At 38.5% G+C, this 14,196-nt stretch overlaps 1 protein-coding gene across 7 annotated transcripts in view; it reads left to right on the forward strand.

Moving 5' to 3' along the window:
- Positions 1-14,196, forward strand: part of DLG2 (discs large MAGUK scaffold protein 2) — a 933,774-nt gene that overhangs the window by 583,242 nt on the left and 336,336 nt on the right. For 5 of the 7 annotated variants that reach the window (XM_065406536.1, XM_065406561.1, XM_065406510.1 and 2 more), the window contains one exon: positions 3,516-3,671. The exons of the other annotated variants lie outside the window; for them this stretch is intronic. In XM_065406536.1, coding sequence (XP_065262608.1) covers positions 3,516-3,671 — 156 coding nt within the window. The remainder of the gene's footprint in view (positions 1-3,515; positions 3,672-14,196) is intronic. 7 annotated transcript variants of the gene reach the window in all.

Here is a 14,196-nt window from a genome sequence, read left to right on the forward strand (position 1 = left end):
TAATCAGTTATTTTTTGTCAAGATCCAAATTTCTTGGTCAAGGTATAGTCAAGGTCCAGACTCCAGAGAAAATAATAATAATAATTAAAAAATACAGTAATGATCATAATAAATACAAAGATTTTGGGGACCGTTCAAAAGCACCTGGTGGTCCAGATTTGGCCTGCAATCCACCTGATGAGTACCCCTGCATTAGGATGTCCTCATCTGTTTGTTTATCTGCACAGTGACATATTTTAATGTATCTAGTTTGCATTATAGACCCCTAATTTATCCTAAGTTTACTGCTCTGTTTTTAACTCTTAATTTTTATTTACTTGGGAAATGTTGGAGTAAATATAAGTCTAGACTGGCACATTCAGAACCCTGACCCCTTAGTATTACCGGTACTTTTCTTCTAAGTTCTTGCACTAGTCCTTTCAAAGCTAATGTTGTCATGCAGCTTGAGCTTGATCTCAATAACCACTTCAACCCAGGTTCCTGGTAACCACAAGGTGTTACCAATTGTGGTTATGATAGTCTCAGGTCAGTTAAGAGAGGACATCACAATGAATTAACTGATGTCCTGATTTATGCTCTCAGTAGGGTGGACAAGAATTGAAGGGCAAGGAAACGGGACTCCCCTTCTGTCCCTAAAAGTTGTGTCTACAAGTCAGGATTATTGGTGGAATATTGTGGGCCTACTCAGTGTCACTGTCTGTGTTAAACCTGTAAATAAATAAAGGATTTAATATTCCAGTGCTGTGAACTGAGCACTTTTAATAGTGTTACATTTATTTGAAAAGGTTCATTAAAGCAAATTCCAGTTTTCTGTTATGCTGCCACTCCAGTGGGACTTAGGACAGTTTGTCAGAGTGAAGAATACTAACATTTAAATTGCTTGGTTTACCAGATGTGACTCATTTCTATAGGGCTGTATGGGAGTGACTGTGTGCATTCAGATATCTGGTGATGAGAGTAATTTAAATGTTTATGTAGATGGTCTTTCACTGAATGTTTATCTTCACTGTGCTTTACTGTAATGGTTTCCTACTATCGAATAACATAGCATTCACCACACCTCTCCTTCTCTGCATGGCATGATGTTTGACCCGAAGAAAGAAGTGAGGGTCACCTACTTTTATGATTTCAGTGTAATTAGAATATTTACAATGTATTCACAAGCCTTGTGTATGTTTGTTTCTTTTGCATGTTACATTTAAACTTACCTCTGGCTGGAAGGTCAGGCATAAAGTTATTTCTGGAAATAAAAATCATTAATACTATACATATATATTCCAGGCAGGTGTCCAAAAACAGTAGCACTCCTACTTCATCTATTACTTGAAGTGAAGATGAAAATTTGCAAGTTCTCAGTTGTTTTATTCAGTCACCAACTTGATCATGGCTATGTTGGTATTTTAAGTCACTTAAAAATCAATATTACACACTGTATGAATTGGATATTTGTGCTTTTTTTAGAATACATTGCCCTGAAAAAAAAGCAATTTTGAAGGAATGAAAGGCAGTATGATCTAAAATGACACCATAATATCAGATGTGGTATCTCTTATTACTATTTCAGACAGTAATTAATTTAGTAGGTGAATTAAAATATCCATCCACAAAACTTTTTGTGAAACATATAGAGCATAAAAACCCTGTGTTTCCTTAAGAACATTTCTAAAGGGATAGAACAGGGGTTCTCAAACTGGGGATCGTCACAAGGTTATTACATGGGGGGTCATGAGCTGTCAGCCTCCACCCCCAAACCCCGCTTTGCCTCCAGCATTTATAATAGTGTTAAATACAAAAAAAGTGTTTTTAATTTATAAAGGGGGTCACACTCATAGGTTTCCTGTGTTAAAGGGGTCACCAAAACAAAAGTTTGAGAAACACTGGGATAGAATAAATGTTTGATCGTTTTCATAACTGCCAAATTTGCTATTTAAGTATTTTATCTCCTTCAATTTTAAATTGCCATTGTAAATTTTTCATTGGGCTAAACTTGGCATAAGAGTACTTAACTCAAATGTGGATTTGTTTAGAAAATCATTTTTCATATTGGGTAAACCAAATATTTGTAATAAGAAAATAGCAAATCCCTGAAAACAAAGGGGAAAATGGAATTCTGTTCTGTGTAAATTGCCAAGATCTTGTGTGTGATATAACTACTATGTAGACAGCCCAAGCAAATGGGATTTTATAACAGAGAATACACCGCTGTCATGTACCTATGCAAAATAATGGCAAAAGAATCATGCTGTAAGTGCTTCACAGTGTTACAAGAACTGAAAACTTCATTAGCAAGTTTTTGAGTCTGCAGGGTCTGTTGATGCCTTCATGAGGTTTCTTTAAGAAGTTTCACTATTCAATTTTAGGGCTCCCATACTTTACTCTGTATAGGTTAGGTATTAATGTTTCATACAGTGGATCTGCTGGCAGAACCTGGGATAAAAGCATTGAGCAGTTTGTTGTATTCTCAAAGTCTGGGTTTAGTATACAAGCCTCCTGCAATCACCATTCTGTCAGCAGGCCAATAGCTGAGTAGTGGAGCCCACAAAATGGAGCAGGGAGAAGAGCCAAGACACGTGTGGACGCACTGAATCAGTGCATTTTCTGAGAGTCCTTTGCTGGCAAGCTCCAGTGGAAGTATTGCCCTCCCTCAAGTGTGAATGCTTCCACTGGGGCAGCTGCCCCTCTAGGCAACTTTCATACCCTGTGCCTACATGGTTGGACCATGTACATAGTAAAATTCATCATTGTTCTGAGACTTTGTAATTGCAGGATCAGGCTCTCAATGACATACTAACTTCAAAGGATGTTGTCATTAATTTAGAATATGAGTGGTTTTGACAATTCACGCCACACTGTTGTTGAGTCTGAATACTGTACACATAGCTCTTCACAATAACTGTATACATTGCTTAACAGCACATTATGATGTGTGTGTCTGTATGTGTCAAAGGTAACCTGTGTTGACACATCTTGTCCATAGTTCCATCTGGAAGCTCTCACCTTCTGAAGTCCATGGGAGTGGTGTTTTCACACAAAAATTGTGCTTCATCTGTAAAATTAAGCAAAAGAAGATAAGTATATTTTGCTGAATAATACACTTGGGCCCACACACTTTCTTCTACCATAGTGGGTATGGATGCAACACTTTATTGATGGGTGACAGAAAGTTGTGTGTGTGTTATTTTTTGATATGTATAAAGAACAGATCCATTGGGAAAATACATCAGTGAGCTTGAGAAGGTAGGACATGGCCCTTTCAGTCAGAGCCACAGACAATGAGAAAATTTTATGGCACAAGTATATTACCTTCATCCTATTATACAACAGTCTTGTATGCAACGACACTGTTTAATCAAGTTCTAATTTCTGACTTAACAGCATATTGTACTGACCACAAGTTCTCCTGAAAATCTGATAGGTTTTCGTTGCATGCTTTTATATTCTGATTGTTGCATAATCTGTATGTTCTTGCACATTACTACACATCTAATTTTTTACTCTTGTCTCTGTATCACCAGGCCTCCTGAACCTGTTTACAGCACTGTGAACAAACTGTGTGATAAACCACCTTCTCCTAGGCACTATTCCCCTGTCGAGTGTGACAAAAGCTTCCTTCTTACAGCTCCCTATCCCCACTATCACATAGGCCTGCTCCCTGACTCTGAGATCACAAGGTACTGCATGTGTTTCTACCTCACTTCCTTTACTGGATTGCATGAGCATCACTAAAATTGTTTAGTAGTCTCTACCTCACTGTAAAACTCCCTCTTCTAAGGCTTGTTCTTGTCTTTAACCTGGCTTCCACCTCTGCAACATTGTACTGTGGGAGATGTATGCTACCTCAATATAATGTTGGTAGTCAAGAGCTGAGGGGGAATACAGACAATGTTTGTATTCCTAGGAATGATGCTTTAAGTGTTTCACATGTTATGAATCACATGCTATAGCCTAACCTAGCGTTTTTTTACTTCAGAGCTGAAAAGTGACCAAGACTTCACCGTAAGTTGTAAGAGTTAGGGTTGATGCCATACACTTATTTCTGCTCTGCTTGTGTGTATTTTGATTTGAGAGGTAACAAAGACTAATTGCCCCTCCAAGCCAAATATTGGCTGACTCAGCATCTGAAATGTTGTATTCCCTCTGATGGCTATGTTCTCACAAGAGAGTTTGCCAAACTCAAAATGATAAAAATGAACATAATGAATATAAATTGTGTTTAATGTTGCCTGGAATTTATGATAGATATTTAATCAGGGACAACTTATTCAGGCCAAATTCCTCTTTATAAGTACTCTTCAAAACTGTATCCAGGCATAACTTAGTTACCTTAGGCAAACAAAACAGTGGCTTAGGGGTAAAAAAGTGATTTAGGCTTAAATTTTCAAAAGTGACTAATGATTTCTAGATGCCTTAGTTTTTTGGGTGCCCAACCTGAGACATCTTAAAGGAGCCTGATCCTCAGAAAGTGCTTGAGCATCCATCCTCTGAAAATCAAGGCCTCTTTAAGGTGTCACAGATTGGGCAGCCAAATATTGAGACACCCAAAATCGCAAGTCCCTTATGTAGGCTGTAATCATTGGGTCAAAGAGATTTTTAGAAGTCTGTGTTGCAAATGTAAAATAACAGAACATGTCTAATACTTGGCCTAAAAGTTACTAACCTTAAATCCACTGGTAACAAAGGGCAATTTTTGTAGCAAGGAGATTAAGTGTGTGTTCTTTATGGTTTCTAAAGGGTGAACACAATGCTTTCAGCACAGTGTCTTTCAAACAAAGTCTCTTGTAAATCAAACCATGTGAAAGTGTTTTTTTCTGAATTTGAGTGTTAATCTGGTTAGTCAAGGAGTAGGGATGTTCTCCATAAAACCAATTTAAAGAAAATGTTGCTACTTTGTAATAAACTATGAATTTAGAAAGTGTGTGCGCAGTGACTATACGTAGTAATATGCTATAGTTATTAATACAGAATGAACTCTGTAATCTTAGGTATTCCCAGGATCTACATTACCTTCAAATATATCCTTCCCTCCTTCAAATCTCTCTTCAACTCCTACTGTTGCTATAAGAAATCAGCCAATCAAACATGGTTTGTTTTGGGCATCAGCTGGCAATAGCTGTTTTTACTTACTTAAAATAAAAAGGGCAGACACGCACGCATACAGTGAAATGCTTGGAACCATCAGGAAACTGCAAGTCGTGCAATAGCCAGCCTATGTACCAGTCTTATCTGATCTTCATTATTCTAATACTCTCTCCCCACTTCTCCCCATTTTTCACACTCATTTGTTGCATCATGTTTATATGATGAGCTCTTCAGACTGTCATTTCCTGCGAGTTTGTGTAGCACCTCTAGGTGCTACTGCAATACAAATACCAGAGTTATTTAGCTTGTAAGCTGTTTGGGGCAGGGACCATCTTTTTGTTCTGTGTTTGTACAGTGCCTAGCATGATGGGATCCTGGTCCGTTACTGGGGCTCTTAGGCATTATGACAATACAAAAATAAATACTAAAACAAAGAGCTGGGAATAAAGCCCTAGAGTCTTGAGTCATAGTCTGTTGCTCATGCTATTAAGGCATTATGGTGCTAATGTTCCAGTAAGGTAATCCAAACTGTCAGAGCGATTTATATGGAACAAACATTATCTTTAATAACCTGTGCTGGAAATAGCCAATGCAATTTTGACCAAAGGGCATGCTTTAGAAACAGGCTGTGAAGGAAAAGACAAACACAGGACAAAGGGAGAAGAACAGCAGATGTGTTAAAGTGGAAAGTAAACAGGTGGATTGATATCTGCAACAGTAACAGGAAAGAAACACTAAGGATTAGGGAAACAGATGTGAAATATGTCATAGTTCTATTAAGAAAGAAGTTAAAATAGAATAAGCAATAAACTGATAAAATGACTGTAACTAAATATGGTAAAAGCTTATGGAAGGGAAGCGAGGGTGATACCTCTAAATTTCTAAGCTGCACTTACCACTACAGGGCCTGATTCACAGTCATCCCTTATGTGCAGCAGAAGATAGAAGGACAAATGTTGTGGTCCTTATACGCCCATGTCCTTGTGTCCCTAATAAAGAACTAGAAAGTGGAACAGGAGGTCGGACTCCAGGGAAGCTATAACCCAGGAGAGTCTCTCCCTCAGATCTGAGTAGTTTGAGAATGAACTGCTGGATCCCACTGGACCCTGGATGACTGTAGGCAGCTGCTAATGAAAGGGCCTGAAAAGAAAAGGCAATATCTATAGTATACGGCTACCAAGGGACATGTTCTTTATTTCTCCCTCAGGCTGAGTGAATCTGATCAAATAGCTCCTGGAAGTAAAGCCTCATATACTCTGGGCCACATTGTCAGCTGCTGTGAATCAGCAGAGCTCCAGGGCAGTCAATGGAGCTATGCCAATTTATGCCAGCTGAGAGTCTAGCCTGTACAGTCTTTTGTTTATTGTTGTTTTATTTGAATAGCTGATCCACAGGCATTTGATGATTTAAGGTCAGAATTTGAACACTTGGGTTTGGTATTGTTGATCTATAATCAGAGCCCTCTCTAAGAATAAGGTATGCTTTCTCTTCTCTGCTGATGTGTGAGTGGGGATTAGAACTAGGCCCACCATATTTAACCAAATTAGCTATTTCAGCTAGTGTTTGAACAAACTCCAACGAGAACACTAACGATTACCAGGCTGAGCACTTTGCACTATCCTATCCTACATGCTAAGGTACTGAGAGCTGATTAGTGTAATTTGTAGCTTTCTCCCCTCTTTGAACTTTGTTCAGACACAAAACCTTGCAGTTTGGGTAAGTACAGCCTGTGATTTTTCACATAGAACTCTTTCTGAATAGTTACTTGGAGGAAAAAATAATCTGAAATATTCACCACCTTGGCTAGGGAAAGAATAACAGTCCCTCTCAGGGCAGTAGCCCCTTGGAACATCTCATAGCACTTTCACTTTGAAGTGTAGCATCAAAAATATGAACCAACGTCCAGATTTTCAGAAGTGCTTAGCAGCCACACAAATTCTCAAAATAATTTGGCTCTCATTTAGGCACTGGAACAAATGGCCAGATTTTTTAAAGTGCTTACAGAGTTGAATGCTTTTGAAAATCTGGCCCTAAATGTGCCAATGTGAGCTTTTGAAAATCTAGCCCTTACTTAGGTGCCTAAATGGGAGGTGTCTTGAAAAATCTGGTCCAAATGTGGGGTTCTGAAAATCTGACCCAAAATTACTTTTATTTCTGAAAAGATTCAAGCTCCTTTGCTGTGCAATAACTATCTCCATTACTTGAGCCCTCTCCACAAAGCCATCGCAGAAGGGCAGACACTCTATGATCAAAGATTTTTAACTCCTAGGTCTCCCTTACCTCACTTGAATTCCACATCCCACCATCGCTCAAGGAAAGACTCTTCGTCACCTCTACTCAACCCCACTCTGCTCCAGAGCAAATACAGAATGACCTTCTCTCTCTCTCTCTCTCTCTCTCTCTCTCACTCACTCACACACACATTTCTCTATATCATCAGTCACCCTAGTATCTAAGCACCTTCCCTAAGGAGAATCTTCTGCTGGACTGCAGAAAATTTAATGTTACAGTTACCTCATCCACATCCACAGGAGGGAACATGATGCCATCATGCATGATTTTCCCCCATTTGACAACTGCTTATGAGACAGAAAAACCCTTCTCGTTGCCACTGTAGATAAAAAGTGACATGGTGTTGGCCTGGGCCTCAGCTGATTATTTTGTCAAGCTTCATCTACATAATGGGTGAGGAGAGCTCGTAGGTCAGTACCCTATCACTTATCTTAAACTCAATTATATAGCCTTTTGCTGTATTATGATGTGTCCCAGCTTTTGAGAAGTTATAAGGGTTTGAAGTCTTTGGACCATGTTCTCTCGTTTTAGGATACAAGTAACTCTTATTGTGCCCAGTTCTCAGCTGGTGTTCATTAGTATAGCTCCGCTGATGTTATTTTTAAAATTCTCATGATTTTTAGATCCAACGGTCTGATTTTGTGGGCCTTCTTCGTGATGTCTGTCTGTTTGGGGTTGGCAATATTTGGTTTGGTACTGGGAAGTTTCACTCTAAAGACCCATAAACAGTAAATTGTATGAAAATGGATCTCCTGCAGAAGCATATAGAATTGGCTTCAAGGAATCTTAGGCCAGGTCTACACTAACCCCCTAATTCGAACTAAGGTATGCAACTTCAGCTACGTGAATAACGTAGCTGAAGTTCGAAGTACCTTAGTTCGAACTTACCTCGGTCCACACGCGGCAGGCAGGCTCCCCGTCGACTCCGCGGTACTCCTGTCGTCTAGCTGGAGTACCGCAGTCGACGGCGAGCACTTCCTGGTTCGACTTATCGCGTCCAGACAAGACGCGATAAGTCGAACCCAGAAGTTCGATCGCTCGCCGCCGAACTACCAGGTAAGTGTAGACCTACCCATAGTGATTCATACACTGGCCTTCATCCGACAAGGGCTGAGTGCCCACAATTGTTATTGAAGCCCATGACAGTTATAGGAGTTCAGGCCTTCGCAGGACCAGGCCCTAGAGGTTTAGAATGCTAAGCACTAGCAGTCCTGTGGCTTTTATCCTCTTCCCCCTTGTCAATTATTTGTGCTGCTTTTTTCTTCCAGTAGGCTGCTGAAGACAAGCTCATTGTTAAAATGATGCATATAACTATACTTCCTTTGTGTTTAGTGTGCATTCCAAAAGAACTCTTTTGATCTTATTGAAGTCCACATAGCAAAGCAGCATCCGTCCCCTTTTCTCATTACCAGTTGTTTAATATGATAATTAAATCTGAAAGAACACATCTAATCACATCCCAAGCTATTTGAAATGCCTGACAGGACCTATCAAAGCACAACTTTACCTTTCTTGAATTTAAAACTGATTTAAGCATTTTATTCTTGTTTAAATCACTCATTTATTCTTTTTTATAGGTAGCTTGTAAATAAGGATAACAAATTTGTGAATAATTCTGTTTGGATTTGATGCCTCAAGGTGTAATTCATTTAAATTTATAAGACAGAACCACTTCACAAAGGAGGAAGGTTTGAAGTTTTCATCACCTTTATATCATGGGATAAATTTCTGGACTAACCTGCAACTTGGATAACGCAACTGGAGCCAGCAATATTGTGGTTTACTTTTACCACCTACCTTGGCCCACAATATAATTTAAAAAATTTTAAGTGGCAATAGTGTGAAAGATTAAAGTGCATCAATCCCTTTTTACTTTTGTTTAACAGGGAAATAAGTACTCTTCAGGTTTGAATCAGTGACATTTTACGCTACTCACGTTAAATAAACAATCAGTCCTAATGTCAGATGACTAAGGAAAATGACTTGTTTAAAATAACTCACAATAAAATACTTTGTTAAAGGCCAGGGGTGAAATTTTCAAAAGCGCCTAAGTGACTTAGACGCCTAAGTCCCATTTTCAAATTTGATTTTGGGGCAGATTTTTAAAGGTATATAGAACTTAAAAATGTTTATAGATGCCTAGTGGGATTTTGAAAATCACACTATATGACTTCTGCACCTGTAGGTGTCTAAATGCCTTTTAAAAATCTGGCCCATAATCACTTAAGAGCAGAAGTCTCGTTGACTTTAGGTGCCTAAAGATGCTGCTTGATATAGGGTGGGTTTTACCAAAATGCCTAAGGTTGGGCAGCTACGTCCCATTGAAGTCTGCTTTGGTGTTTATGAAAATCCCACGAGGTGTCTATCTGCATCTTTAGATGCCTAAATACCTTTGTAAGTCTGGCCTGTAGGTACTTCTGAAAAACTTAGAATCCTAAATCATGTAGGGGCTTTTGACAGTGTTACTCAGGATCCTTTATTCCTGCATTCCTTTATTCTTTGAGTTAACTTTTATTAATATTTATGCAAAATATAAAATCTTACGTGGAATAGAATTTTCTTTTCCTTTCATTTGTTTTTAACTTTAATTTAAGAAAAGTGTTGACTTGTTCTTTAAGTAAATATTCCAATTATACTATAACCAGTAGTTAATCAATAAGAAATGGCACTGCTTCCTAGCCTCATGCTTCCATAATATTTTGTATAAATGAATCATTTGCTTATATAATAAGCATATTCATCATACACATTCCAATAGATACACTTATCATTCTTCTTTTTGTTGTCAAAGATCTTATGATTTTGAGTTGATTAACTGAAACTGTTAGGAAGAGACACCTTTTCAGAACTGAGAGGGATCACTGCAGAGAAAACTTTGAACCTCCACATTTCAAGAATTTGAGTGATTAAGTATACAGTATTAGAGCATCCCTTTTTCCTTCTGGTCGAGAAAGATCGGGGGGTAGGACTCCTGGGTTTTGTTCCCAGCTCTGCTACTGACTTGTTATGTTTCTTTGAACAAGTCACTTAAACTCTTTTTGCCCGCCTTTATCCCTCAGTAAAATAATTCTCTGTCACACAATGATGTTCTGAAAGTTAACTAATATATTTAAAATAGGATGATAACAATTTTAAGAACTGAGAAATGATTTCACCTTAGTTCCTTCTTTCATGCTGCTGTTGAATCACAGCCATTTTGTAGGAATTAATGGCTTGATTTTCAGAGGTGCTTAGCATGTGCAGACCCACTTACGTTCAGCACCTATGAAAATCAGATGATATATCCTTAGCTCATAAAATGCAGAGGAAAATTAACAAGGCTTAATGTGTTTTATGCAAAGCTTGCTATTGCAGCTGTATACTTAAAGGAAAACGAACGTTCATTAGTTCTAATTAGGAAAGCATCTGTGAATTACTCTTGTTTTGAAATAAGCCTGTTGTTATGGTTACAGATTATATAGCACACAAAATGGTCAGCTTCTAGCATCTTTCTTTGAACCATTACTGCTTTCTTACATATTTCATCTCCTTCTGATCTGTGGAAGGTTCACCTTCTAATAATTCCCTAAAACCATTTTAGCAGAGAAAATGATTGACTAGAAGGTTTTCTGCTTTATCTCAGAGCTGGATCTAAACCAGATCCAAACACCTCCCGACTTCAGGGAGGTTCAAAACCAAATTTTCTGTAGTGGGCACACACACAATATATGACAAATCACTTGCTAGGGAGCTGTATGGCTCCCAGCATTGTTACAATAATGACAGTGGAGCCATTCACTCATTCAAATCTAGCCCAGGGTCGGTGCCTGTTAATGAAAGTCACAATTGGACAGCTGTTTGATGGCCAATGTGAGAAATTAATTTATTGGTCTCAGTCTAGTTCCTGGTGGACATGTTTCCACGTCATAAAATTACCACCATAAATATAATTGATAAGCTTTGTCAATGTCTCAGCAGAGAGACCAAGGATTGAACAGATTTGGAAAATGAGCTACTCTTTCACCCCTAGAAAGAGATCAGAAATGAGGCATATTACTGTGGACAGGGTAAAGAAGATTGCACTGTGGCTACTTGTGGTGTACCTAATCTGAGAATAAATAGTTTCCAGGGCTGTAAATTCCCATGCTTTTCTTAGGAGCATTTGTCTGACCACAGTAGAAACTGCCTTCAAAGAGAAGGAGCAAAGCCTAGTGGTTACAGCAGCAAACTGGCGATCAGGAGCCTGACTATGTCACAGACTTGTTTGACTTTGAGCAAGTTAATTAGACTCTCTCATTCATTTTCCCATTTTGTGAAATATACTGTATACATATGCATGCATGCACTGACAGCTACACACACAGTTAGGAGAATAGGTGCACATATGTATGATTTTTCTGCACTACACAAAAATGAGTGAACAGCGAGTGAAGTTATGATGATGGTTATGTCTTGTGATCATTACTATGAACTGGAGTTATAGGAACACACGTTAAAAGCGGAATAGCCCTCTAACTGAGCGTATGTAATTTGCAATGTTGTAGAATAATAATTAATAATAAGCCTGACTCAGTCCTGGGTTGGTCTAGTTTACACCACTGTACCGTCATTGGTTTCAGTGGAACTATGTCTATATAAAACTGGTGTAATGTATGGCTGAATCAGGCCTCAGAATTATACTGCTGCTAAGTAGTATTCTTTACTGTTCAGGTATATACTTATACACTACAGCTATATTACTTTCTGCAGTGATTCTGCTGACTTTCACAAGTTGAGCAAGGCCTGGCCTTGGATGGATGATGTCCCCAAAATACATAGATACTATAGAAAGTAGTGTTAGTGAATCAGTAGGTGACACTCTTTCCTCTGAGTCAGTATTGAACCAACACCCCAGTGTGCTGTTAGGAGGGGACTGTGTTGCAGGAGATGGAAAGTTTAAATTAGGTCTTTGCTGCTTGTGGTTAGTGATTACACAGCACTACTTTGCAAAAGCGCAGTCATTAGCTCTCCTGTCCTAATCAAATTGCAGTTGAAACCATAGAATCATAGAAGTGAGAGATGGAAAAGACCTACGAGATTATCCAGCCCATCTTCCTGCTGATTCGAGGTTCTCTCCCCTACTGTGCATTTTCCTCAGATTTTCTTGCTTTTCCAGTCCACCAGTTTGTCAATCTATCTACTACTACAACACCCACCCTCTTCGGTAGGCACCTTTACAGTGCTGTGAAAATGAATAATAATTAATCATAATAAAAACATAAATTGATTAATTGCATTCTGCCAAAGACTGGAAGTGGTAGGAACAGATTCTTCTGCTATTTCTGAGTTTTTAAAAGGACGTACAACTGTCTTTGTGAACAAGTGTAACCAAAGGCCTGTAGTCTTGTATATTACCATTTCAGTATTTATTTATCAGTATTGGTCCCATTTCCTACCCTGATAAAGCATTTTCCCCCTTTGCAGAATATTTACTTTTTAGGACTATCTGTTTTCAGAAATTTCAGTGTATTATAAGTAATAATCAGCAAATCATAAAAGATTCAGTTTAGATAAGCTCTTGGAAGTTTAGATGTTTATCTGAACAACCAAAAACCCTTGAACTGGGCTACAAGTCTTATAAGAGCTGGCTTTTTGTTATATTTTGATACTTCTGATTATGAAAATTGGGGGAAATAATTGTCATCTAATCTCATTTAGGCACTGGAACAAATTTTAATTCTGTGTGGGAAGAGGACTGTTGGGTTGTTGGGTTTTTTTTTAATCCATTTCCTTTTTATATTGCTTTAGTTTGTAGCATTTAACAGACAAATGAAATACACGGGGTAACATTTTCAAAAATGCCTAAGTGATTTAGAGACTAAGCACTACTAGGTTTCAATGGCACTTAGGCTTCTAAGTCACCTAGGGACTATGGACAGCCAAATCTCCTTTCTCTAAAGAATTTACCGTCTAAGATCCTGATCCTGCTTGAAATCCACTTATGAATAAACTTCAGGTATTGAGGCTTGGGTATAATTAAAATGTAACCCGATTGGAAAAGATGACAAGCATTAGGGAAAGGGGAGGCCCAGGGTAACAACTATGAGATCAGGTAATTGCTCTCATTGGAAGCTTATGCCCAAATAAATGTGTTAGTCTGTAAACTGCCACAAGGACTCCTCGTCATTTTTTCATTGGAACAGTGCACACATCATGGAGGCTCTGAGAATATTTTTTTAGCTGTTCATGAAATTGGAGAAGGGCCTCAGTTTCAGTTGTAGACTTCACAGGAGAAGTGTGTCCTGAAGAGAGAGTGGAGACATGATGGACCATGTCAAAAAGGGGGTTCTAGATCATGGGGGAAGGAAATCAGTGACACATGTTAAACTTGCTATTGGATATTAAGCTCTGTTTTCTCAGCTGTCATGTAGAATGATGTTTGGTTCATACAAAGAATTCTGTTGGGATGGCACAGTAAAAAAACACCTGCCATAAAAGACCTCGGGTAAAACTTTCAAAGGCACCTAAGTGACTTGGGAGCCTAAGTCCCATTGACTTACAATGAGACATAGGCTCTGAAGTGCCTAACTCACTTTTGTGTAAATTTTTTAATTCTCTACAGCTCTCACCAGCCCATACTTTAGCTCTAATTAAAAACGTTTTATTTTCGGTTTATTTTTCTCTGCTTTTTCTCATCAGCATGAGTGGTGTGAGAAATGGCAGCTCTGTCCTCCAGGAAGAATATTTTAAAGCAATTATTGCACTTCTTGGGTGGTTGGAGTTACTAGGTGTTTGCCTGCCTAAGGTATAATTACCTAGAAATGTGGAGTCTCTTGTTTCTTACTGTAGGTTTATCTTTTAATGATG

The sequence above is a fragment of the Emys orbicularis genome, chromosome 1, assembly GCF_028017835.1.
Source record: "Emys orbicularis isolate rEmyOrb1 chromosome 1, rEmyOrb1.hap1, whole genome shotgun sequence".
Classification (NCBI taxonomy): Eukaryota; Metazoa; Chordata; order Testudines; family Emydidae; genus Emys; species Emys orbicularis.